This window comes from Chroicocephalus ridibundus, chromosome 1 (assembly GCF_963924245.1).
Source record: "Chroicocephalus ridibundus chromosome 1, bChrRid1.1, whole genome shotgun sequence".
NCBI classification, from domain to species: domain Eukaryota; kingdom Metazoa; phylum Chordata; class Aves; order Charadriiformes; family Laridae; genus Chroicocephalus; species Chroicocephalus ridibundus.
The window spans coordinates 165524177-165550142 of NC_086284.1; the positions used below are offsets into that span (position 1 = coordinate 165524177).

The window sequence follows — 25966 nt, forward strand, 5'->3', positions numbered from 1 at the left end:
CCTGCGGGATTGTGCTCAGGCAGCAGGACTTCATCACTGCCTTTCTGGCAGTGGTCTGCAGATGGTGATGTTGGTGCAGGAGACAGGGGCCCCAACGCAGCCAGCTGGGAGATGCCACTTCTCAAAATGAGTGGGGTGGGTGGAATGAATGCTGCGGTGGGGTGGGGTGGGGAAGGGAAGTGAAGCTGAATATAAATGTCCCCCCAGTGACTCAAAGCAGGTAACTATGGCACTCTTGTTCTCTTGTGTCTGTTTTGAAGGGGAATTCAGGGATCCGATCTCTTTATCTTATCTGTGATGATAAGCTGTGCAATAAAACAAGTGCCTTGTTTTAAAGCTGGACTCTTCACTGGGTCATGCATTGCTCTGCCATGATGGAGGCTTCTAGGCCACTCTCCTGTACTTGCGATGCTTCCTGCCAGGCATCTATATAGCCTCACAGAGGCTTTTAATGTGTTTGTACTGCTGGGGTTGGGGGGGGTGGGAGTGGCAGGACAGTGAGTCTAATACATTTCCCTTCCTTGTTAGATTCGGCCAGTTTCTGATTATAGAAGCTCATAGCTCTTTCTCCCGCAATTCAGTTGGCTCCAAGGAATCAAGGGGAGAACAAGATTTATTATTCCAAAGCAAATCGTTGTCCAGCACTGGGATAGGATGGGGAGTTAAAATCAGGCAACTTATTTCCAGGATAATATTGTGGGGTTTTCAGTCCTTCATTTTCCATCAATAAGGTGTGAAGATTGGAGTGTGGCACTGAAATGAGCTCACAGTATAACATCTTCCTGGTGAGCAGAGGTTTGGGAGCCATAAAACGGATATCTCAACCAGGCCTGTCAATTGAAAGGCAAGGCAGCCTAAGGCCCGAGGTGTGACCTGGGTCTAATGGCACCTGTACTGCCAGGGCGTGTAACCCATTCACTGTCTGGGTTAGAGCCACCACAAGTTAAAACCCTAACTTAGTATCTGTGCCCTTAACTGGGATGGTTGTTGGGTCTGGGGTTGGATTATTTGCTCACCACGCGAACTGTTCAATCGCTATGTCTATCGCACAGTGTGATTTAATGACAAGTTGCTATAAATACAGGAAAACATCAACGTCAGATCAAGGATGATCTGACAAGGGTTTTTGGTAAGTTCCGCAGCCCCTGAGAGAGAATTAGAGAACAGCGATGGACTAAAACTCATACCTCTGAGCAGGCTGTTACCCTTTCTTAGAGTGCAGGACATGCCTTCGTCTGAGGAAACACAACCAGCGCGCTGGCTACATTACACTTGCGACGTAAGATCATAGAATCATAGAATGTGTCAGATTGGAAGGGACCTTTAAAGGTCATCTAGTCCAACTCCCCTGCAGTCAGCAGGGACATCTTTAACTAGATCAGGTTGTTCAGAGCCTCATCAAGCCTGGCCTTGAATGTCTCCAGGGATGGGGCCTCCACCACCTCTCTGGGCAACCTGTGCCAGTGTCTCACCACCCTCGTTGTAAAGAACTTCTTCCTAATGTCTAATCTAAACCTACCCTGCTCTAGTTTAAAACCATTGCCCCTCGTCCTATCGCTACATGCCCCTGCAAATAGTCCCTCTCCAGCTTTCCTGTAGGCCCCCTTCAGGCACTGTAAGGCTGCTATAAGGTCTCCCCGGAGCCTTCTCTTCTCCAGGCTGAACAACCCCAACTCTCTCAGCCTGTCTTCGCAGGAGAGGTGCTCCAGCCCTCTGATCGTCTTTGTGGCCCTCCTCTGGACCTGCTCCAACAGGTCCACGTCCCTCTTGTGCTGACGGCTCCAGAGCTGGACACAGTACTCCAGATGGGGTCTCACATTCTGTCTCAGATTCTGCCTGAGAATCCCGAATTAAAAAAAAAATAAATTAAAAAAATAAAATAAAACAGCGCAGACGGAGGTGCCCACCCCCCAGCCCTCCCCTCAGCGGCGGCGCTGACCGTTGGGCGACGCCGCGCGCGCGCGCCTCGGCCGTTGGAGCCTGAGAGAGCGGCGCCCCCTTCCACCCGCCCCGGGCAGGGCCGGCCCCGCCGGCCGCCGCCCTCCCCCTCGCCGGCCCCGGAAAAACCCGCCCGGGGGATCTCTTTCGACGTTTTTTTTTCTGGTGGGGGGTGTGGAGGCTGTACTTCCCTCAGTAAACTGCGGCAGCGTCGGTAGCCATGAACCCCGAGATGCTCGGCCTAGGGTTGGGAGGCTCTGTTCTGTCAGGAGGCAGCCAGAAGCAGTGGCATGGAGAAGTCACTCAGGATCTCCGAGACCGATTAGTTTATAAATTGTGAGTAGCTAATACCAAAACAATCTCTGAGGTGTATGTGTGGGGTGGGAGGAAGCCCAGCTTCCAAAACCAGGGGGCCAGGGAGCGAGTTTTGTCAGGGTCTGTTAGAAGGGAAAGCAGAAGCCCAGAACATGGAGCCGCCTCTGCTGGTGTGGGGCTGGTGGATTGGAAGCCCAAGGCAATCAAGAGAGAATTCAGGGCCTTGGGACAACTGCCTAAGGGATCAGGAGCACAAGTAGTATTCTCCTCTGTCCTTCCAATTGCTCTCTGCATCTACCTGAAAGGAGATAGTGGCGAGGTGGGAGTTGGTCTCTCTTCCCAAGTAATAGGCAATAGGACAAGAGGAAATGGCCTCAAGTTGTGCCAGAGGAGGTTTAGATTGGATATTAGAAAAATTTTCTTCACTGAAAGGGTTGTCAAGCATTGGAATATGCTGCCCAGGGAAGTGGCTGAGTTGCCATTCCTGGAGGTACTTAAAAGACGTGTAGATGTAGTGCTGAGGGACAGGGTTTAGTGGTAACTTGGCAGTCCTAGGTTAACAGTTGGACTTTGTGGTCTTAAAGGTCTCTTCCAACCATAACAATTCTATGACTCTGTGATTTTAAGTGTCCCACTCTGTTCTCAAGCCATATATGTGGGGGCAATGTCGCCTGATAGCAGTAGCAGTGCCTCAGTCTGGCAGAAGATTTGCCTGCTGCTTTGTGTTCAGATCACTGGGGTTAGTGCTGATGTCCCTGTATGGGGATATTCTAATCACTTGTGTGCTTCTCCCCCCCTTCTCAGAGTCCAAGCCATATTTCCTACTCCTGACCCTAGAGCACTGAGGGATCAACATTTCGGGAATCTGGTGGCATATGCTCGGAAGGTGGAAGGGGATATGTATGAATCAGCAAACAGCAGGGTGAGATGCCATCCTTTGTTGTCCAGTCATGTGTCTCTGCCTTGATCCCATAGTGAGTGGGGAGGAAGAGGAGTGAAAGCACAGATGAGACTCCCAGGCTGAGGAAACATGTGTTTGAGGGCTGCTGGATGGGGTGTAGGGACCAGCCAGCTGCAGGCTTCTGCCTGGGTGTGCCAGAGTTGGGGTGGTGCCCGTCAGGTCGTGCTCTCCCTGAGACTTCTCGGGGTCCCCTGAAAGCAGCATGAAGCTCTTCACTGTGATTCTCCCAAAGAAGTGTTGAACACAAGAAGGGATACGTCCAGTGTTGGCCTAATGGTTGCCAGCAGTGCCCCTTTCTGCCCTCCTATCTGCCCAGCGGCTCCTGCAAAGGGAGAGCCACCCCCACCCAAGCGGAAATGTGTGTGTGTAAGGCTGTTTTCCAAGCTTGGATCACTGTGACCAGTTGCCTTTACTTAAAGTGTGTGTCGTCTCCTTTCCCGACTTGTATTCCTCGCCAACAGGCAGAGTACTATCACTTGCTAGCAGAGAAGATCTATAAGATTCAGAAGGAGTTGGAGGAGAAACGAAGAACTAGGCTGCAGAAGCAAAACATGATCCCAAGTGCTCCAGGCATGCCACAGGCTCCCATGCATCAAGGGCCCAACATGGGACAGCCCCAGCCAGGGATGTCTGCAAGTAAGATCAGTTGGGTTACTGACTACCTGGTGCAGGGGAATCCTGTACTGCCATGGTCATCATGGTCAGGCTGATGACCGTTTCCCGCTTTTCATTTCACAGTTACCTTTGTAAAATTAGTCTGCCAAAAGTTAAGCAGAACACTTTTTGGTTTGGTTTGGTTTTTTAATTCTGTTTGCTTGTTGGTTTTCGGAGCTGTTCTACCTTACTTTTTCAAAGGACATTATTGTAAAAAGTATGACGAAGGGTTACAAGTCTATAAACGTTTTTTCTTCCAAATGGCTGCCTTTCCCAGTGCTGATGACAGAAATGAAACCCTTGCAATGCTATTCGTTTTCTTAACTGTGTCAGCATAGGAGGTGAGAGGAAAAGCGTTACTAAAGCCGTGTGCCACTTCCCGCTGCACTTAAGAATTTCGAAGCTGGCCCTTTAACCAAAATGGCTGCCACGTGGTGCTGGAAGTGAAACTCAGCCCATGGACTGCCAGTATCCTCATTAGCTGTTTGAAATGACAGAGAGTAGAAAACTAAAAAGGAGGCTCTGGAGGAGAAGCGGATGAATTTATGAAGCCTAGGGGTCTGGAGCATGAGCTCCCCACCCCAGACCATGGGTGAGGGGACAGTCCCAGTAGAGAGGCACAAAGAGCCAGTGTGCAGTGCTGCTAAAGACAGTTGTGGGGATGAGGAACAGAGCTGTGCTGAAGTACAAAAAGTGTCTCCAGCTGCACAACTTTGAGCTGAGTGCCTGTATCCGGCTGTGAGAAAGCAGCCTGGCCTCTGTCCTGCAGGAATAATTCCTCCCATTGCACCCTGAACTCCTTCCGTGCTTTCGCCTGACAGCAGCCCTTCTCTAAAATTTCTATTTCAGATGACATCAAAACAGAAACCAGGCACAGAGCAGCAGTAGGGAAGGAGATAGGAAAAATTAATCTAAGTTTTGGGGTTTTGTTTCTTGAGATTGTCAGTGCTGTTGTATTCCTAAAGAAAGGACCTGGCTTTACCAAGATATTTTGATATTGTTTCATAACAAAGATTTTATTATTAAAGAGAATACAAGTATTCTGTAATCAATTTGAATTTTAATCAAATTAAAAGGAAATTATTTAAATACTATTATTTATTGAAAAGATTTATTTAGAACTGCAATGACATGAAAGAGCTGTGGGATGGGGACTGCCTTTCAACCTGTTCTGCGCCACGACAGGACTCATTTTTTTTTAAGCTCTTGAGAAGCCTTGAGCCAGCCTGTCTGTGACCTGAGGGAGCGGCGCTGCTTGTTCCGCTCTGGGAAGGAAGCAGGGGATGCACACCCGCAATAGCTCATAATGTGTTACATGAGAGGTTATTGCAGTAGAAAGATTTAATAAACCTTTAATTTTGTATCTGTGTCTTTTCTGGAAACAGCTTTGTTGCCTGTCATGCAGGGCGCTCTCTAGCAGTATTTGCAAGGGAATAACAGACTCCGTAATTTATTTTGATATCAACTGCATTGTTTGAATACCTTAAAAGCAATTTTCTGTTTCTTAACAGTGCTGGAGAATTGTCTGGAAAAGCTGAGGCTGGAGGATCCCTAATGCTATGGAAATCTGCTGTTCAAGTTGCACGCTGTAGACTTTGCAAGCTCCCCGCCCCTGTCCCTCTGTAATTAGACTGTGACCCCAGTCGCTACCCCAGATTCTCAGCGTGGTCCGCACCGATAGTGACACCCCTTTGCGTTTAGAGTGACATGCTCGCGCCTTTGGAAGAGCAGCCCGCGTGTGTGGGTGAGCCTTTGGAATGAACCTTGTCCACGCTGCCTTGCTTTTGCCTGCAAAAGGCCACACTTATGTGTGAGAGAGGAACTGTGCGCATGCTTCACACATCTGTTGTGCAGCTGCTCACTGCAAAGTCTGTACAGAGTAGGAACGTTCAGTACAGGCTTTTTTTTTTCTTTTTACAATCACAGAATCATAGAATGGTTTGGGTTGGAGGGGACCTTAAAGATCATCTAGTTCCAACCCCCCTGCCATGGGCGGGGACACCTCCCACTAGACCAGGCTGCTCAAAGCCCGATCCAGCCTGGCCTTGAACACTTCAGGGATGGGGCATCCACAGCCTTTCTGAGCAACCTGTGCCAGTGCCTCACCACCCTCACAGTAAAGAATTTCTCCTAATATGTAAATTTCCCCTTTTTCAGTTTAAAACCATTATCACGTGTCCTATTGCTGCACTCCCTGACAAAGAGTCCCTCCCCATCTTCCCTGTAGACTCCATTTAAGTACTGGAAGGCCGCTCTTCTCCAGGCTGAACAACCCCAACTCTCTCAGCCTGCCTTCACAGGAGAGGTGCTCCAGCCCCCTGGTCATCTTTGTGGCCCTCCTCTGGACCTGCTCCAACTGGTCCAATTCCTTCTTACGTTGGAGCCCCCAGAGCTGGTCAGGGGGGTGTCTCACCAGAGTGGAGCAGAGGGGCAGAATCACCTCCCTTGACCTGCTGCCCACACTTCTATTGGTGCAGCCCAGGATGCGGTTGGCTTTCTGGGCTGCAGGAGCACATTGGTGGCTCATGTTGAGCTTCTCATCCACCAACAGCCCCAAGTCCTTCTCCTCAGGGCTGCTCTCAATCCATTCTCCACCCAGCCTGTATTTGTGCTTGGAATTGCCCTGACACAGGTGCAGGACCTTGCACTTGGCCTCATTGAACTTCATGAGTTTTGCACGAGCCCACCTCTCAAGCCTGTCCAGGTCCCTCTGAATGGCATCCGTTCCTTCCAGCGTGTTGACTGGGACACATAGCTTGGTGTCATCGGCAACCTTGCTGTGGGTGCAATGTCAACACAATGAAGGTGATAACAAAATAAAAGGGGTAGAAATGAGAAATACTTCACTATGTCTGGGGAACATAGCTTTTGCGTAAAAGAGGACGGGTGCCAGAGACAGCCAGCTGTGGTGAGGGATGCTGCTGCCGGTATCACTGGGACCGCAACACTTTTCCATGGGGAAGAACAAAGAGCCAAAAGGGAGAGAAGGATTTCACAGAATAGCAGAATTGTAGGGGTTGGAAGGGACCTTTGGAGATCATCTAGTCCAACCCCCCTTCCAGAGCAGGGTCACCTAGAGCACAGAAGAACGGATGCTATAAATGCGTACAAATTTTTAAAACCAACTGCATAGCACTGTAAGCACTTTGAGGCCTCTTTTGTATAGGTAATACTTTCTTTGCCAAATAAAACATCTATTTATGCATTAAATCTCGGCGACTGATGATTTGAGGACACGAGGAGCAGCACCATTGACGCAGGGGGGCTACTGACCCTGCAATGCTGGGACACGGCAGGGTAGGGTGGGAGACACCTGCCGCACTAACGGCGTTCCTCACGCCTCAAACCAAATCCTTATCCACTCGCCAACAGTTCTAGGAAGCTGCGTGCAGCCTCTTGTTATTTTTAGGACACACGACTCCAGCTGTGGGTCTCCGCGGGGCTCACATCCTTTTTGGGGACACTGGTGGCTGCTGGGTGTCAGGTGCGTCCGTGGGGCTGAAGTTTGGGGATCTGTTATTTACTGGGACTGAGAGCGCTAATCCAGAACTACGAGAACGGACGGCCCGGGCCGGGGGGACGGGAGCGGGGCCGGGCCGGGGGGGTGGGAGCGGGGCCGGGCCGGGGCGGCCTCTCCTCCGCCCCTGGGTGGGACCGCCGCCGGGCGCCATGGCTGCGCCTCACCGCCGCCGGGCCGGGAAAAAAACTACAGCTCCCGTCGTGCCCCGCGGGCAGCGCGGCGAGAACAAGCTCTTCTCTGATTGGCTTTCTTTTCACGGCTCCCGCCAATCGGAGGCGCCGCTGAGGGGGGACGCGCTCCCCGCGCGCGAGGCGGGCTAGCGGCGTCCTGGGAGCCATGGAGCAGGATCGGGGGGAGGTGAGCGGCGACGGGCTGCGCCGGGGGCTCCTCCGGGGCCGGAACTGGGCCGGAGCGGGGCCGTCCGCTCCTACAGCTGCGGAGCCGCCCGCAGGGCGCTGGGGAAAGCCTTGGGGCAGCGGGCTGGGCCGGCGGGTGCCCTGAGGGAGGGCGCGAGGCCCGGGCTGTGTTAGGGGAGTAATGGCTGCGGTGCGGTACGGGGTAAGGGCTGCCCGCGGCCTGGAGGGGGCGAGGACTGCTGGGCAGCCTCCTCCTTGCCGTCGTGTTGTTGTGGTTGCCGGCGTGGCTGTCCGCCCCGCCCCCGTGTTGCCGGATACCGGGCTGGTGCTGGGAGGGGGATGATGGGTCTGACCCGGGCGGGATGGGGCCTCTGCGTCCCCCCCGCCTCTCTGAGCCAGCTGCGGGTGGTGCTGCCCTTGCTTGTCAGCCCTGGGAACTTGTAACGTGTCCGCAAGTTTCATTCGTGTTTGGTGGAAGAGTAACGATGCAAAGATGTTCACTTCCTGCCAGCTGAGGGAAGGTGCACCCCCAGAAAGGGGCGAGAAAGAGATTAATGTGCTTTTCTTGAGGAGTTCAGGCCTTTCAGTCATCAGGAATGCTGCCTGCGGATCTGCAGGAGAGGAGCTTTGTCTTCGGGGAGCAACCTGAGTTCTGTGTGTGTGAGGCAGGACCTTGTGTGAAAAGTAGGGAGAATGTGGGGAGACAGCAGTGAGTGAAGTCTGATCTTCCTGTTCATGTGTCTATAATACCCAGGAGCCAAGGATTGGAGGGAATTTAGCACTGGAAGGTGATAGACTTGCTGCTGATCTTTTGTTGTTGCTTGCTTGGATGCACAATTGTATCCTGGTGCCTCGTGTGGCTGTTCCAGTCCACCTTTCTTTCCATCACTCCCTGTGCTGATTTCTTGCTGCTCTTTCATGAGTTGCTAACACCTTTTCCCAGCCCTTATTTGGAGGCTGGTTCAAGGCTCTTCTAATCTGAGAAACAGTCACTGGATTTCTGTGCTCTTTCTTTAGTCGCTGCCTCTCTGCTCTCTTGCTGTAACAGCAAGAGCTAGTGCTTCGTAGCAAGAGCTACAAAAGCTAGTGAAGATGTTTAGTTGTGCAGACATCTGGCTGTAGGGGAAAAACTCTTAACAGATATTGTTCTGTTGTCCTGCCAGTGCAGCTTCTGAACTGAGGTCAGCTGTGGACTATGCAGTTTCCAAAGAACATCAGCCTTCTCCAGAGTCGAGTTTGTCCTGCTGACATCAGGCTGGACTGGTCTTGTGAGCTATGGTGGCCAGAGTGTGCAGCTTTGTGCTCCACGCTCAAGTTTGCGGTGACTTTAATGTTGGTGGTGTCTGCACTACTGTGCAGTTGTTGGAAGAGACAGTGCCTGGATGGATGCAGTCTGCTCTGTCAGCATGTCAGTGTAGTTCCCTGGATTCCCTCTGTGTTTCTCAAACTTTTTTTCTATGTAGCTGCAGCTCCGTGGCTCTTTGCTCTTGGGAAGCAGAATGCAGCCTGTGAAATACTTGTGAAGGGACCTGTTGTGGGGGTAATAGTTTTCCTGCTAGGGATTCAGACTCCTGCCTTTGGGGTTGTTACATGGATACATTGCTCAACCTTAGACCCCTCCATGATCTAGGTGGGCCCCCCCCTCCCCCCGGCAATGAAGGCAGGTTTATTGTGGGGTGTGGTGTAAAATGTCTATTTTAAAGCAGACTGGCTTTTTTTCAGTTGGTGTCTACCTTCTGCCACAAGACTTCGTCTTTGGAACGGGTGGAGGAGGAAGGCGATGACGATGAGGAGGATGATGAATTGGACATCTTTGGGGGTTATGACAGCTTCCGGGGCTATAACAGCAGCATGGGCAGTGACAGCAGCTCCTGTCTGGATGAGTCTAGTGATGATGAGGTGGCAGACCGAGAGGCTGGAGAGCTTCCAACCTCTCCTGTGCATCAGCCGTCCACAGGCCGGCTCACAGAGGACAGCGGCTCTGAGCCAGGTACTGCCTTGCCTGCCTGTTCTGCCTAAAGCACGTGTATGATGGAAAGAATAAGGGCTGGGGGAAGCCGAAGGGTGCATGACTGCATCTTGAGTATGCTTTGGGAGCAGCACTGGATTGAGACTGCATTTTCTGGGTTATGGGGGGAGCTGCTATGTGTAATAAGGATTATCTGAGCTCGGTTCTGTCCTTGTAGTGTATCGACCCTGCCAGCTGTTCACATTTTATTGCCTTTCTTCTCTCAGCTGTGTGCGAGATGTGTGGGATTGTGGGCACCAGGGAGGCTTTCTTCTCTAAGACCAAACGTTTCTGCAGTGTCTCCTGTTCCAGAAGCTACTCCTCAAACTCCAAGAAGGCCAGCATCCTGGCCAGACTTCAGGTGAGTCAAAACCCTTCCTTCTTCCCTGGAGATGGAGCAGGATGTGCCTGTACGCAGGGGTGGGTAGTTGCTCTCTAGTTAAAGGTCAGGCTGACGTTACCAGTGACTTGTTCTTCCTGCCTGAAGTCCCCAAGGAACACATGCCAGCTGAAAGGTGGTGCTCCTTAGAAGCTGAGGAAGGACACATTGATATTTTAACTGCTGTTTCCTCTTGTTCCTGTGAGCATTAGTAAAAATTGTAGTAAACTGAAAAATGCCCCAAAGAAGAGATGGGTGCCCTGCTGGCCAGTTGCTGGGACTGACTTTCTCTCCTGTGCCACTAGTGTTCCTAATGTTCCTTCTTTTGCAGGGGAAGCCACCGACAAAGAAAGCTAAAGTTCTGCACAAGGCAGCCTGGTCGGCCAAGATTGGAGCCTTCCTCCATTCGCAGGGCACGGGGCAGCTGGCAGATGGGACACTGACAGGCCAGGATGGTGAGTGTAGGTGGGGTGTGAGGAGGTGCAGCTGCTGGAGCCACAGAAATGGAGATACCTGGAGGGCTGTAAGCTCTGCAGTCCTCTTTCTCCCCTCTGGTACACTGCCGTGTACTGAAACAATGTGTGTGGATTGCTCTGACACAGGCTGGCAGGACATGGGGCACATCTCTCTCCCTCACCTTGGTGGTGCTAACGGAGTCCTGGTGCGTTCCTGCCCATCCGCTATTGCCTTATCTTTACTCCTGGTGTGACTTGGACAGAAGCACAAGCTCTCTAGTCACAGTCTCATGACGTACTGGCAAAGCTGACTTAAAGGTGCCCTGTTGCTCCCAGCCATTTGCTGCCCTACTGCCTGGGGGGAGTTATATTTAAGTCGAGTCATTAAGTGATCAACTTGATGAACAGCCAGACACTGCAGCTGAAGGAGTAGGAAGCTGCTGTGTTAGGGCAAAAGCGAAGCCCCAGGGGGTGGCAGCAAGGATTGATCCCTGAGCAGACTGCTGCTGGAGCAGAGCTGTAGCCTTGGATCAGGCATGACTGTGGGATTAATATCTCAGTGCTTCACTCTGATTTTCTCAGCACCCGCTGGGGGAGCAAGCGCTGCTGGTATGACCCTGCAGTGTTGCTGCTGAGAGGCAGAGCTGCTAAGTGGTTTAGCACTGACATGATGCAGTCTCCACTCTCACCCCTGGGCTGGATTTGACCCCTTTTTTTGCCCCTCCTGCCCCTCTTTCCCCAAAAGCAAGTGACAGCAAGAATTGATTAATAATATATTGTGCCTCTTGTGGGGGCTGGTCCCTGTGCACTCATGGGATTTAGTTCCCCACCAGGGAAAATGCAGTGGAATGCCGAGTCCTTGTGAGCAGGCCACAATGTGGCTGCAAAATGTAGTCCAGAGGTAACTGAGCCCTCTGTGCCTTTTCTGTAATCTCACCTGATTTTCTGCTCTCCTGTGTGCTTATAGCACTTGTCCTGGGCTTTGACTGGGGAAAATACCTGCAGGAACATGGCTTCAAGGCAGCTCCTGTCAGCTGCTTCAAACACGTGAGTTCTTCTTTGCTGTGCCTCGCAGTGCGCATGGGACATGCCGTACGCGTGGGGCTCCCCTGTACTCCAGTGACTAGGTGGTGGGAAGAGACCAGGGGAGCTGGTTATTAAGCCCCAGTTGATGCAAGGAAATAAGATGAGACTTCTCACAGCTAAGAATGGGAGTCTCACAGAGGGACCAGGAGTTCTGGGGGAGGAAGCAGAGGGGGAGTTGGTAGAGGCACTGCCAGTAGCTATGGCCCAGTGCTGGCTGGGGACAGAATTAATTCTGACGGGGAGGAATAGTGGAAAGTGCCTTTGCAGTTTGTGTGGGTGAGCTCAGCCCAGGGGGATGTGCAGGGAGGAACTCAGTTCAAGTGGGCCTGTCAGTAGCTGCCCCTCTAGCGTGTCTGGTTCATATCATACTGATTTGCAATCCTTGTGGGCCAAGTAGTCAAGGCAGATACAAGAAAGAATGGCAGTTCTTAGGTATTATAACAGCCCCAGCCTCTCTGTGTATTAAGACTCGTTATGTTCTTTTTGAGTTGTGATCTGTGATAATACTAACAAAATTTTATTTTTCTTGAGGATCGGTCAGGAAGACACAGTAGTTTGATGGTTAGGGATTTTGATACCATAGAGGAATGGCAGCAGCTACTTTGGGATGATAGGGCAGCTGGCAGTGAAATAGTTAAGTGTTGCTATAGAATGTTCTGCCTTTTGGGATCCTCTGTGAACATTCCAGTGAGGTGCTGGGACAGTTCAGTTGCATTTCAAGCTGTTGGCAGATAGAGGAAGGGTAAGACTTGCAAACTTGGGCCTAAGGTGAAAGTGTAGCTGCCTAAAAACATGGCTCTGAAAGCTAGAATGAGGGCCTGAGCCCTGTTCTAACTGTCAATGTCCCTCTCCCAACGTGGCGTCCTCAATTCTTCAGGTGCCGCTCTTCGATCAGTGGGATGATGTAGTGAAAGGTATGAAAGTGGAAGTACTGAACAGTGATGCTGTGCTCCCCAGCCGCGTGTACTGGATTGCGTCTGTCATCCAGACTGTAGGTACGTCTCCAATGTAACTCCTGACAGCTGGGGACGGCTAACCTCTGAGGGAAGCTCTGGAGAGCCGAGTGTAGCTGGTCATGCAAAGCACCAGCTCTTAGGAGCTCCTCTGCAATTGCTGAGAGATTTTGGAACAGGAAATACGCCAGTGTGGGGGCGGGAGGAAACCAGCATCTGGTTCCTGTTCTGGTTGCTGGGCTCTTTGCAAGGGCGGTTCTGCTTCCAGAATGGCTAGAGAAGCTCTGATAACCTATGCAGAGCAATGAAGGCCATAGGGAATGCTGTAGGAAATAAGCATGTGGTGCCCAATGGGGAGAGGAGAAATTCTTGGCCTCTAATGTCTTTCTCTGGTTGTCTGCTCTGTCCTGGCAGGGTACAGGGCCCTTCTGCGATATGAGGGCTTTGAGAGTGACGCCAGCCATGACTTCTGGTGCAATTTGGGCACAGTGGATATTCACCCCATTGGCTGGTGTGCCATCAACAGCAAAATCCTGGTACCACCACAAAGTGAGTGTGGGACGAGAGGGGTCAGCATGTGCCTGGGCATTGAGGAGCCTTGGTTTATGCGTAGTGCAGTGGGAAAGGTGCTCCCACTGTACGTGGGACCACAGCTCCATTTGTGCTCTGAGTTACAAGGAACAGTTAGTTCTTTGGGAAGCTGGAGACTGCTTGGACTGCTCTCTCTGCATCTCCCTGTCGTTGATCTGGGGATGCTGGATGCAGAGCTGGTGTCAGACCTATGGGCAGAGGCTAATGCAGGTGGCCATTCCTCATTCTGACCCACACGGTGGCTACGCTTAACTTTTGGGGGAGGTTTTTGTCCTGCGTCCTGCACAGTGTCTCTGGGGAGTGCACTGGATCCAGCCCTTGCTCAGCTAGCAGTTCAGAGAAGGATGCCAGAATTATCCAGTTTAGCAGAATTCTGGCAAGCTGAGAATTACTTGGTATGGCCCACGTGTTTTTGCTCTAATATCACTTCCACATTTAGATCAGTGGAGTTGGGTATCTCTTTGGCGCAGTCTGTTCTGTAATGGTGATCCATTGCAGCCATTTGTGAGGGTGAGCTTGTAGAACAGAGTCTGCCTGAGAGCAGGTACAGGATCTGAACGTCAAGAAGGCCTTTTAATGCAGATGGACTCTCGGAGAGGAAGAAAAATGTAGTGTGGTGCTGTAATTCTTTCAGTCATAAAGATGTGCTTTATTCCTGTGCGTATGTAGCTATCCATGCCAAGTACACTGACTGGAGAAGTTACCTCATGAAAAAACTGGTGGGAGCCAGGACCATCCCAGTGGATTTCCACATCAAGGTAAATGTGGGAGGCTGTCATTTTACGTGTGGAAATGAAGCTGAAGCCAAGAGACCTGTGTGCAACACGTCTCTTCTGGTTCTGATCTGTGCAACTCCTCTGTTTGTCCCCTTGAAACCCAGGCAGGGCAGGGTCAGCGAGACACCTGTCATGATCCTGTAGGTAATGGCACAGCCATTTCTACTTTGGGTCATAGATGAGCTTTAAAAGCTGTTGTCATGTCAACCTGTGCTGGAAAATACTGGGTGTGAGTTTGCGTTTTGCTGATGGGAGAGGCCAGTGCAGCTCCAGACTGGCCTTTCCCTGCCCTGTTTCAGTGCTGGAGAATGGCTCTGAGAGTCAAAACCCTTTGTCTTCAGTGTTGGTAGCAAGGCAGCCTGTGGGGAGCGAGAGGGGTGCAGGCTCCCTCAAAGTACGTGGAAGCAGCTGTGCCATGGCCTTGTCAGCTTTATAGCTCTTGTGGTTGTTTTGTGTAGCCTGCACTGAGGTTAGAACTTGTTGGGGAGAAGAGACTCTTGTTGCTGACAACTTTGTAAACCACAGATAAGGAAGATGGTCCCAGAGACAGCAAGGCAGGTGATGGGTTTTCCTATGTGTGAGGTAACTGGTGATGCTGAGCTGGAGACCTTGGCGTAATTTGTGTTTTCCTTGTTGCTTCTCAGAAAGTTGAGAGGATGTTTGTAGCTGCTTGTTCCATGGCTTGTAGCTGAGAGCTCACACTGTGGAAGGGAAGTGGTAGAGGGAGACAGATGTTGTCTGTATCTTTCTCCTCCCAGCATCCCAACTTCCATCTAATGAACAGGAGGTGGCAGGGGAGGACCTTCCCTTCAAAGTTCTGGATTCAAGTGTAGGCTGTTTTGGGTATCTGAATCTGTTCTGAGCTGTGTCTCTTAGTTGCTGCACAGCATTTGGGATCCCCAGTGCCAAAATGTCAGGTGTTCTTTAAACATCTTCAGGTGTTTGTGCATGTGTAGGGCTAGGCTGTATCAGCAAACTGAAGGTCTCAAAAAAAAAAAAAATCAGTTAGAAGGCAGCAACTCTTTTTGTGTGCCTGTGCCTTTGGGTCAGTCTGCAGAGTAACTTCGGCATTGGAGGTAGAATTGGCAGATCATCATGTTGCTCTACCTCTAATCACAATTTGGAGTAAATCGGAGTAAAAAGGTGAAAATAAGGGCCTGACCTCTTTTAAAGTTAGCTGAAAATTCTGTTGCCCTTTGGGAAACTACAGCTCTTACTGCTTCCAGCCTTGAAACCCTTATGGTCTCATGACTGAAAAAAGCACGCAATTCCTTACTCAGTTCCTGCAGAACAGAAGCGACATCTGTTTCTCATGCTTCGGACATTCATGCAAGGTGCTGGCTGGGCACAGCTGCTGGGACAGGATGGGGGTAGTTGTTATGGGGCCACAGGGCAGGGGAGACTTAGAGTACGGGTGCCCAGCTGTGCTGTCATGTTGGGGGGTGGCAGCTCCCCATCCCCTTGATGAACCCACTCCCATACATCCCTTCCCAGAAGTGTCTCCCAGTCAGCTTTGGGCAGCGCAGGGGGTTGGCTAGGATGTCTGTGGGGAAAGCTGTTCTCTGAAGTGTGTGGGGAAGGAAAACACCAAGTGCAATTGATCCCATCTCCTCTCTTGCTTGTTGCCAGATGGCGGAGAGCATGAAGTACCCGTTCCGGCAGGGCATGCGGGTGGAGGTGGTGGATAAGAACCATGTGTCCCGGACACGCATGGCAGTGGTGGACACAGTGATTGGGGGCAGACTGAGACTCCTCTATGAGGACGGCGACAGTGATGATGACTTCTGGTGCCACATGTGGAGTCCCCTCATCCATCCTGTGGGCTGGTCACGGAGAGTGGGCCACAGCATGAAGAAAACAGGTAGGGATTAGGCCACCACAAGCATCTTCTGATTTCCTGTGAACTGCCTGGACCCTGCTGTTGACACCAGTCTTGACATGCTGGGAGCTGAGGACCTGATAGATAAGGTCTATGCAGTCAAGTGTCTGCTGCTTTTCCCCCTGCATAAATAAAAGCCCAGCGATCTGCTGCCACAGGTCAGGACAGAGGGAATGTAGGGTTTCATACCTGAAGCAGGTAGTCCGTCCCCACAGTGTGAGAATGCAGAGTCTGCAACATCACAGATGTTTATGGTCTTTTTGAGAAATTTCATGCTGGCTTCTGTAAGACTGGATGCCATCAGTTTGGGGTTTTTTTCTGGACTTTACAGAGAGGAAGTCTTGGTCAGCTTAGACTGGCAGAAAAAGCAAGACTTGAGCCCTGCTGATCCTTATCGTTGTGTTTCCCTTTCTTGCTGCCTCTCCCTGGTGATTAAAGCTGCATGTAGAGGTGTCATCACTAGCGCTCAGGAAGATTGTCCATCTGCTTTTGAGCAGGCCCTACATCACAGCCCATGTTATGGGAAGGTGTGGAGGGACTGACCTGTTGGGTTTTTTTCATTATTCTTCTCATGGTCTCTGATCTAGCTCTTTCACAGCTGCTGAGCTTTCACCAGATAATTAATAGCCAGTGTATTTTCTTACTGCAGTTGCTGCAGGTTTCTTACCTCTCTATTTCTTTCATTCCTCACAGAAGAAAAACGCAGTGACATGGCAAACCATCCCACCTTCCGGAAGATTTACTGTGATGCTGTCCCCTATCTGTTTAAGAAGGTAGGACAAGTTTGCCTTTCTGTGCTGGCCACAGCAAAGGAAGCAATGATAACGCTTCCTTCCTTGGGTATATATACTGCTCTGTGGGTTGTTGAGGATGGCTCATTTGTCTCCCGTACAGCTATAGGGCAGTGAGGTATTTGGGATGTCAAGGCTGTGGTTGGGCAGGGGCAGGTCAAAATAGAAAGATGGGAGAATTAAAAGACAAAGACAGATTGAGGGATTCCATTGAAGGGTGAGCAGTTGCTTGAAACTTTGAGTTGGAGAGGGAAGACGATTGCATGGGAGAGACCAGTTCAGACAAGGGGCTGGATCATACTGGTAAGGTCTGAGATGGGAAGGAGGCTGGCTTTGCTGTGGAGCAGTGGCTGAGTGCTGAGCCTGGCCCTCTGAGTGACCGGGGCCTTGGCAGGCGATTGCTGACACAAACACAGAGTTCCTCTGGCTGCCTCTTTGTATTTCTTGTAATTTTTCTTCTTTCCCCTCCCAACTTGGGTTGAGCCAAGTAAAGAAGCTCTAATCCTGTTTGCACTTGTGTGGTTGGTGTTAGGATGGGACTGTCCCATACTTCTGACAGCACATGACGTACCAGAGTCTCCCTTAGGTTCGAGCTGTCTATGCTGAAGGAGGATGGTTCGAGGAAGGCATGAAACTGGAGGCTATTGACCCCCTGAATCTGGGCAACATTTGTGTGGCCACTGTTTGCAAGGTAAGTTCAGTGGGCGGAAGCGGGTCTACTGTGTTAACCTGAGATAACCCAGCCTCTCCTCAGGTCTTTGTAAATCAGTAAGAACGGGTAGGGTTTTGCATGAGGGGGAGGAGTGGGCTGTTAATAGTGGTAGGCAGCTGGTATATGGAGGGAACTGGGGCATTACTTCAGAGGTCTGAGAAGCTAATGAGACCAGCAGTCGTCCACGTGTGCCTAAGTGGACAGCATGAAGATGAACATGCTTGGTCTGCAAGCTAACTGTCCAGTGTGTGTTATCAGCTGCCACCCTTCCTTCACCCTTGGGCATCCAGGAGGGAAGATTTGCTCTCTAGTTCTTGGAGTGCATAAAGAGGAGGTCTCTGTAGTGCTGCCTTGAGGAGAGAAAGGATGGGGGAAGCATTGTGGGGTCACCTCTATGTGGGGAGTGGTGCATTCACTGGTGTAGGAAGCTGAGGATAGACATGTCTCCTGCAGCCTCTCTTGATGGGGCAGTGAGCTCTACTCCTGAGCTAGTGTTGGGAAGTAAATTGCTTGGCCAGGTTTCCTCAGTGAGGGGTGTTGCATGTCGTAAAGCACAGCATGAACTTGGGCTTTTCTTGCTCCATGAAGAAGCTGTTAGCCCCTGTATAACCCAAACAGAGGACTTTGGCACTTGGGCTTTGGCAGGAGGATGCTAGGAAAGCTCTTTGTGTCTGTAAAATGTTCCCTTCAGCCATTGCTTGGACACGTGAAGAGGCTGGGGCAGATGTGCCCATCACATTTGGTAGGCATCAGTTACCATTGAGTGATGGGATAGGACAAGTCTTGTTACTGTAGAAAGTGGCAAGTCTGAAGGTGGGGCCCTTCCCTTCTGCCCAGTGACAAATTCATGACCTGGTTGGTCTAGAGGGTCTCTGGGCTGCCAATAAAGCCTGTTTCTGAGGAGAACAAAGCTCCTGACTGTTTATGGCTGAGTCCTTTTCACAAAGCTATTAACGTTGGTCCCAGTTCTGCAGAAATTGCTGCTTTGGGGATTAGCTTCTGTTGAGTAACGTAACAGGAGAAGCTACTGCATGCCCTAGAGCATGTAACATTGCGTTTTACTATCTAGTGGCAATTGTGATCCATCTGCGGGGATGTATCCTTTGAGAGGAGAGGCTTTAGAGCAAGTGAAGCTCTACACTCATGCCCTTCATTCCCATCTCAGGTCCTCTTGGATGGGTATCTCATGATCAGCATTGATGGAGCCACATCTGCTGATGGCTCTGATTGGTTCTGCTATCATGCCTCCTCGCATGCCATCTTCCCCGTCAACTTCTGTCAGAAGAACAGCATCGATTTGACCCCTCCAAAAGGTGAGATTTGGACTCTGCCCTGTGGTACAAACGTGCATGCAGAATGTGCTGGGCTGCCCTTTTCTGAGGGGTGTCAGGTTCAGGTGAATCAAAAGCAAAAGGTCCTGATCTGCATGTTTTTCAGGGAGATAGGGCTGGTTGAGAGAGCCAGTCCATTTGAGCTCTGACCATATTCCAAGTCTTGGTATTTTATGGTAGGAAGTAACATCTCCAGAGGGTATTAATGGCATGGTTGTTAGCTCCTGGCAGATCAATGGGAGAGGTGTACGATCCCTAAACTGAACAGAATCAAAGGTTTAAAGGACAAGGAGGGCGGGAATGGAAAAGTAGAGCCATTGCTGCATGAGTCAGTACTTAAAAGTGGTAGGAGTCATCTCTATTCTTCTTGTATGAATAAATCTGAGACCAATATTTCTGCAAAAGCCTGAGAGGCAATCACCCTAGGAGTGTTTTTACTGCCTCATCTGGACATACCCAAATAGGCCTGCTCTGAATTTCTGTGTTGCAGCACTTTTGTGCAGTGCTGTTCTGTCTTCCTTTGATGTGGGAGAAAGATTTGTCTTAGTGGTGTGTTTTGAACATACTTATTCCTGCCAGCTGCTTCTCCTCACCTTTCTCTGTGGTCTGAATATGTGACTGACACAGGTGTCCAGAGCTGCAGCTTGCACTTTTCCATATTTGCCCACTGGAGGCGAGTGCTGGACTGCCATGGAATCTGTGCACTTGATTTATGTCCAAGATCAGGCTGTATATGCTGGTTAATGAAGCCACTTTGCAACCAATTGGTATGCCTGCTTCCTGTCTGTTCTGCCTTTTCTCCCAGCTGGTCTGCCCAGTGACTGCCTTTTTCCCTGCTGACCATTTCTTCCTGCTGCAGGGCAAGATGCGCAGACCTTCAACTGGGAAAGTTACCTGGAAAAGACTAAATCAAGACCCGCTCCAGCACGGCTCTTCAACACGGTGAGTGCTGCCACGAAGACATGTGTAGGGATGCTTGCAGTCAGCAAGAAGGAGCACAAGAGCTCTGGCTGTCACAGACTGGTTGGGTGGGATGGACCTCTGGAGGTCATCCTGCCCAAGCAGGGTCACCTAGAGCCGGTTGCCCAGAGCCATGTCCAGACGGCTTTTGAATATCTCCATGGAGACTCTACAACCTCTCTGGGCAACCTGTGACAGTGTTCAGTCACCCTTGCAGTAAAAAGTGTTTCCTGATGTTCACAAGGAACCTCCTGTGTTTCAGTTTGTGCTTGTTGCCTCTGGTCCTGTCCCTGGGCACCACTGAGAAGAGCCTGGCTCCGTCTTTGTACTCTCCCTTCAGATACTCACATACGTTAATAAGATCCCCCTGAGCCTTCTCTTCTCCAGGCTGAACAGTCCCAGCTCTCTCAGCCTCTCCTCATATAAAAGATGCTCCAGTCTCCTCATCATCTTCATGGCCCTTTGCTGGACTCTCTCTAGTATGTCCATGCCTCTCTTGTACTGGGGAGCCCAGACCTAGACACAGCCCTCCAGGTGTAGCCTCACCAGTGCTGAGTAGAAGGGAAGGATCACTTCCCATGATCTGCTGGGAACATTCCTCCTAATGCAGCCCAGGATACCATTAGCCTTCTTTGTCCCAAGGGCACGTTGCTGGCTCATGTTCAACTTGGTGTCCACCAGGACCTCCAGGTCCTTTTCTGCCAAGCTGCTTTCCAGCCATTCAGCCCCCAGCATGTGCTGGTACCTGGGGTTGTTCCTCCCTGGGTGCAGGACTGTACATTTCCCTTTTTTGAACAGCATGAGGTTCCTGTCAGACCATTTCTTCAGCTTGTCAAGGTCCCTCTGGATGGCAGCACAACCCTTTAGTGTATCAGTCTCTCCTCCCAGTTTTGTATCCAGCAAACTTGCTGAGTTTGACATGACACTAGGACCTCTACCTGCCAGGGGAGGTTTAGATTGGATATTAGGAAAAATTTCTTCACCAAAAGGGTTATCAAACATTGGAACAGGCTCCCCAGGGAAGTGGTGGAATCACCATCCTTGAAGGTATTTAGAAGAAGGGTAGACGTGGTGTTTAGGGATGTGGTTTAGTGGTGGGTTTTGGCAGTGTTAGGTTGATGACTGGACTCAATGATCTTAAAGGTCCCTTCCAACCTAGACAATTCTATTATTCTGTGACACTCTGTCATGTCATCCAGATAATTAATGAAGATGTTGAACAGGATTGGACCAGTATTGACCCCTTGGGGTACAATGCTAATTACTGGCCTCCAACTAGACTTCATGCCCACTGGTCACCACCCTCTGAGCCCAGCCACTCGGCCAGTTTTCAGTCCACCTCACTGTCTCCTCACCCAGCCCATAGTTCCATCAGCTTCTCTATGAGGATTTATGGGAGACAGTGTTAAAAGCCTTCCTGAAGTCAGGGGAGACAATATACATGGTCTCTACTGGGCTGCTCTTTGCTGCTGGTCAGCACCTCTAAGGACAGCCCAAGGCACGGAAGGGTGCGCTCTCCAAGAAAAGCCCTGTTTGGCTGGTCGGGACTACAGTGTCATGTCTTTGTGGATGTAATGGTATCTTGGTCCCTCTGAGAGTGACCTGTGATTCTGTACTGTTTCCAAGAGCTCCAGGCTCCTGGTGGATTCTGCACTGCCTGTTGCCTGTGGATATGTGGCTGGCACTTGGGTGGAGGGGATCTGCTTGGCATCAGCAAAACTGCTGCAGCACCTGGGCCTGTGCTGATATTTCTGATTTCCCAGGGCCCTCTCAGGTTAATAGGTTTGATTGGGTGTCCCTTAACTGCTGCCTGATGCTCCCCTTAAGTCAGGATCTTATTTCTAAAGGCTGGGCTGAGATTCAATAGGGACACAGCTGGCCTTAGATCTATTCACATGTGTCCCCTTCTGTTACGCGACTGTTTGGTTCTGTTACGTGACTGTAGGCTTGTTCTTTCGCCGCTTGCTTTAAGCTGTAGCTGTTCTAGGCTGCTGGTAGCTGGGTATGGGTTTGGACTGAGTGCAATGGCCTTGGGTTTTCTTTTTTTTTTTTTTTTTTCTTTTCATTTTTTCTGCACCCAGGACTGCCCAAACCATGGCTTCAAGGCAGGCATGAAGGTGGAAGCAGTGGACCTGATGGAGCCCCGGCTCATATGTGTGGCCACTGTGAAGCGTGTAGTCCAGCGTCTCCTTAGCATCCATTTTGATGGCTGGGACAATGAGTACGACCAGTGGGTGGACTGCGAGTCTCCAGACATTTATCCTGTGGGGTGGTGCGAGCTGACAGGCTACCAGCTTCAACCACCAGTTGTTCCAGGTGAGTGAAAATTTGACTGTGGTCTCTAATGCTAGAGGCAAAGGTTTCCTTCCTCCTGCTCTGTGAGTGGCTCCTCCTTTGTGGGCCTTGTAGGGAGGAGAAAATTGCCTCCTTGATTTGCACTGGCTACCACCATAAGTCTTCCTCTGCTGCCACACACTCTAGCAGCTGGCAGAGGGAGGAGTCTGTGGTGGGGAGAAAGCAGCCTGAGATTTGAGGTTGGCTCTGTTTTTCCTCTGTTCCCCCACCTGCACACCAACAGAGAATTGCTCCTGATGAAATTGGGTAGAGTTCCAGGTGGTCCTATCCCCGCACAGCTCCCTTTTACTAAGTGTGCCTACAACCTCAGCCAGGTAGCAGGGGGAGCTTGGCCCCTCGCTCCCTTTTCTCATCAATTCTCTGACTCTGTCTGTAAAAGGTAAGAGCATCCCTCTCAAGAGTTTATTCCTTCCCGTGTCACAGGGAGGCCACTGCCTCACCTTTGCAGACGTTTTCCTTCTTGTCCCAAGCTACATTTCTTGTTTCTTTACTGCCCCTGCCAAATCTCTACTGGGCCTCTCTCCCCTGTGCTGCCCCAGCCTGCCACCCTGGGCCCTCGCCTGGAAGCACAGACAGCAACTGCCCTAGAGCCTTGCTTTCCCCTCAGCTGGTTGTCTCGGGAAGAGGGCGTTGGCTCGGGGGGACGGGTGTATCTTGTTTCTCGCTTATGTCACTTCATCCCAGTTACCTACTGGTTATGGGACTTGGCTTTCGTTTCCCTCTCGTCTCCATGACAGAGCCCACAACTCCAGTGAAGGCCAAGGAGGTGCCCAAGAAGAAGAAGAAACCCTATGGAAAGAAGAGTGAGTGATGTTTGATTAGTGCCCTCCCGCTCGCTCGCAGGCTGGGCCCAGTTAGAGGAACCTTGTCCATCATGTCCCGTCAGAGCAGGAGAGAGAGGCCTTGTCTTGCTGTGGATGCCCTCAGTCAGCTGTGGGTTTGACAACACAGCCTCATCCTTCTTAGCTGCCCCCCTTGCCTAAGAGAGCAGAGAGCTGTGTGTGTGGGAAGGATCTGTTTTGCAGTCTGTTTTCTGTTGGCCGAGGTATAGATGGCGCTTGCTTCCAGGCGTGAGGTTGTGCTGCTTTCCCCACCGTGTCCGTGGTCGGAGGGAGACTGTTGGCTGCAGCTGCAGGGTAGCTGGAGAGCAACCCTGCCTGCTTTGTGCTGAGGGAAAGAAGGCCTTGAGAGGGCTGAAGAGGCCAGTAGTGGGGCTGGACCGTGTCATTGTTTCATCTTGTCGTTGTTCTCGTCATTGTTGCAGTAGCTGTGGCAAATCGTGTGTAGACAGGCAAGAAATTCCTTCCTGGGGGGTGGAGAGGAAAGGACATCTAAAGAATATAAAGACGTTCAACCTAAATAAAAACGTCAGCTAAAAATGAAAACGTTAATGCTACAGTGTCCGTGCCTTGGAGCCAACATGCCCATTGCCTAGGACTAGACCCAGACAGGTAAGCAAAGCTGACTCTAGACTGATTCCAACAGGATCCGCTCCTCGGAAGTTAAGCACACGCTGAAGTGCCTTGCCTTTAATGAAGGAGAACGCGGAGGAGCGTATTTTGAGATGGTGACTATAGAGATTTTTCTCCAGTAGGCCATTTCTATCGAGTAACCAGTTGGCAGCTAATGACCATGTAGCTTGCTGGTCAGTTGTGCTGGTCCCTGGCCTGTGGTTTCTCAGTGGAGCAGGGTTGCTGATTTTTCCAGGGGAAAAGAAACACGCTTTTCCCCATGCTCTGTTATCTCTTTGTTAAGGAAAAAAGTTACCCGCCAAAACCCGCAACGTCAAGCAGACTGCCAAGAAGCCTTCCACCTCGAAGACGAAACGAGAAGCAAAAGCTGCCAGCAAGGCTTTGCCAGAGCCAGCACCTGATGAGAGTAAGGGAGTGATTACTCTACCCGGCAGCCACATGCAACTCCCTCGCGTACACCCTTCATTCCACCGGCCCTCCAGAGGCCTGTGCTGCCTCTCGGCTGTTAAGTCATGGGTGCCCCCAGGCAGGGAAAGGCAATATGTGACAAATATCCTTCCCCACTCCTCCAGAGACAGAGAGAGTGGAAGAAAGCCTCAGTCAGCTTTCCCTGGAAAGTTCTGCCTCCTGAGGAGGTTTGGTGACACCAGCGTAGCTGGGTTTGTTGATGCTGCTGATGGACCTGGCTGCCCTACTGGGCAGTCTGGTTGTGCGAGGTCAGTTAGAGAGGAGAGTCAAGATGGACACGTCAGAAGTGTGTTGTCACATCCCAGTCCCCACAAGGGCTGTCGCAGCATGTGAACACAGCCCATCGTGCTGAGCACCAAGAGATGTGGTGACCAGAAGAGCAGCAGGGTCACCTGCCAACACTTGTGGGTGTTGGGGGAAAAAGGGTGGGTGAAGTGGTTTCATGGGGATGGAGCCTCATGAAGGTCCTCATTGCTCATAGATTTTCATTTCCCATTTGTGGATCTAGGCAGGTAGAGAATGGATCACACTGGCTTTTCTTCCCTCAGCCCGAGGAGAAGTTGTTCTTGGGAGCAGGCAGCTGAATGCTGCCAGGGTTTAGTCCCATCCTGATCGCTGCTGTGATCATGGATAGATTTGTGCCAGCAAGACAGGGCTGCCGGTGGTAAGGGACCCTCAAGAGGTAGGCTGGAAACCTGGGGCATTTTGAGTATCTGCATGAACAGGGCGGGTTCTGGGGTGCCGCAGGTAGAGGGAGGCAGCATGGGTTGATTTTACTTACTTATTTTTCCCCTCTCTCTTTCTGTCTCTTGCTAGTCATTGCCGTGCGGGTGAAAGAAGAAACCATCGACCCCTCGGTAGCAGAGTTTGGAGCTACAGAGCTTCCCGTTCCTGTCAGCAGCATAAAGCAGGAGGTCACAGACTGATCCTGGGCTATCTCCCAGCTGCCCACAGCAGCCTGCACTTCACCTTGTGACTCTGGGGAAAGTCCTGGCAAAGGGAAGTGGAAGACTAAGAGGGCCTTCCCTTTTTTTGTCAGACCGCCCTGCAACATCACAACTCCGCTTTCCTGGTGTGCAAGAAAATTTCCCCCAGACTTTTAATTTTAAGCCCTGGGAAACAGACTCCAGAAAGGCCGCAGGCGTGCTGAGGAGCATGACCAGGGTGGCTGCTGGGGTTTTGTGTGCCTGGCTTTGAGGGCACCTTTCCAAGCAGGAGCTCCTAATGGGGAAAGAGTCTGCCAGAGCACGAAGGGGCAGTTTGGGTTCTCAGCCGTGGCTGGAGGTGCCGAGCTGCAGTATTGAGATGATGCGTGCAGGTCACATGCGTCAGGACATCAGCTGCCCTCATGGCACGTTGTGCTGTGCTCCCTGCTCTAGGTCCCGTGACCCCCCCACCCCGAGAACATCAGGACAGAAAGAATGAAGAGAGGTGAAAAACCAAAAAGGGATGGTGATGCCTCTTGGGGGAGCAAGAGACCTTTTTGAGTGTCATTTCTTGCTTTTGAAGCCAGAACTGCAGAGGACGCGGTGCACAGTTCGAATTTTTAATTTTTTTAGCAATCCTATTGTAAATTTGATCTGTACCCAAAAGCCCTGTGAATTAAACTTGAGGAAAAAGCCAAAGGCTTGTGTATTGTTTTCCAGATCATCAAGGTACGAGTGTTAGCCAAAATGGGGAGGAGAAGAGGGCTGTAGGTGGCTGGGTGCAAGTAAACAGTGTGTTGTGCCGTTCAGGGCTGGCTTGGGGTTTTTTTGAGGCATGCAATAGGGTTTTTCTGTGCACGTGCCCCTGTCTACTTGCCAGTTCTGCTGAATATCGCTAGAATGCGATGAACAACTTAAGGTGGGGAATGCCATTTCCCATTTTAGGGCGAAACTGTAACGTTCCTTTCTCTCCTCAGACTGGCCATCAAAGTTCAGGACAGAAATCAGAAAGGTCACTGTGGCGACAGTGATGGAAAAACAGTTTTAAATCTCCTGTAGCAGGTTCTTGTGAACTTCCTG

The 25966-nt window shown here is 51.0% G+C and overlaps 2 protein-coding genes across 6 annotated transcripts; both read left to right on the forward strand.

The window, feature by feature from the left end:
* Positions 1-2073: 2073 nt before the first annotated feature.
* LOC134510429 (histone acetyltransferase p300-like) lies at positions 2074-7064 on the forward strand. Of its 2 annotated transcripts, XM_063323748.1 has the most exons (4): positions 2074-2274; positions 3058-3175; positions 3676-3850; positions 5380-7064. In XM_063323748.1, the coding sequence occupies exons 1-4, from the start codon at positions 2159-2161 to the stop codon at positions 5421-5423; spliced, it is 453 nt and encodes a 150-aa protein (XP_063179818.1). In that variant the 5' UTR covers positions 2074-2158; the 3' UTR covers positions 5424-7064. The 2 variants fall into 2 exon arrangements, with proteins under 2 accessions (XP_063179818.1, XP_063179810.1); XM_063323740.1 differs by lacking the exon at positions 5380-7064 and having other exon boundaries at positions 3676-4783.
* A 599-nt stretch (positions 7065-7663) lies between these two features.
* Positions 7664-25576, forward strand: L3MBTL2 (L3MBTL histone methyl-lysine binding protein 2). Of its 4 annotated transcripts, XM_063322513.1 has the most exons (17): positions 7664-7745; positions 9467-9734; positions 9980-10113; positions 10463-10586; positions 11554-11633; positions 12550-12667; positions 13040-13174; positions 13886-13974; positions 15622-15853; positions 16565-16644; positions 17249-17353; positions 18540-18687; positions 19565-19647; positions 21747-21981; positions 22758-22823; positions 23776-23898; positions 24777-25576. In XM_063322513.1, the coding sequence occupies exons 1-17, from the start codon at positions 7725-7727 to the stop codon at positions 24884-24886; spliced, it is 2151 nt and encodes a 716-aa protein (XP_063178583.1). In that variant the 5' UTR covers positions 7664-7724; the 3' UTR covers positions 24887-25576. The 4 variants fall into 4 exon arrangements, 3 of the variants coding, with proteins under 3 accessions (XP_063178583.1, XP_063178584.1, XP_063178585.1); XR_010069440.1 differs by lacking the exon at positions 24777-25576 and having other exon boundaries at positions 22758-23471; XM_063322514.1 differs by lacking the exon at positions 22758-22823.
* Positions 25577-25966: the final 390 nt, after the last annotated feature.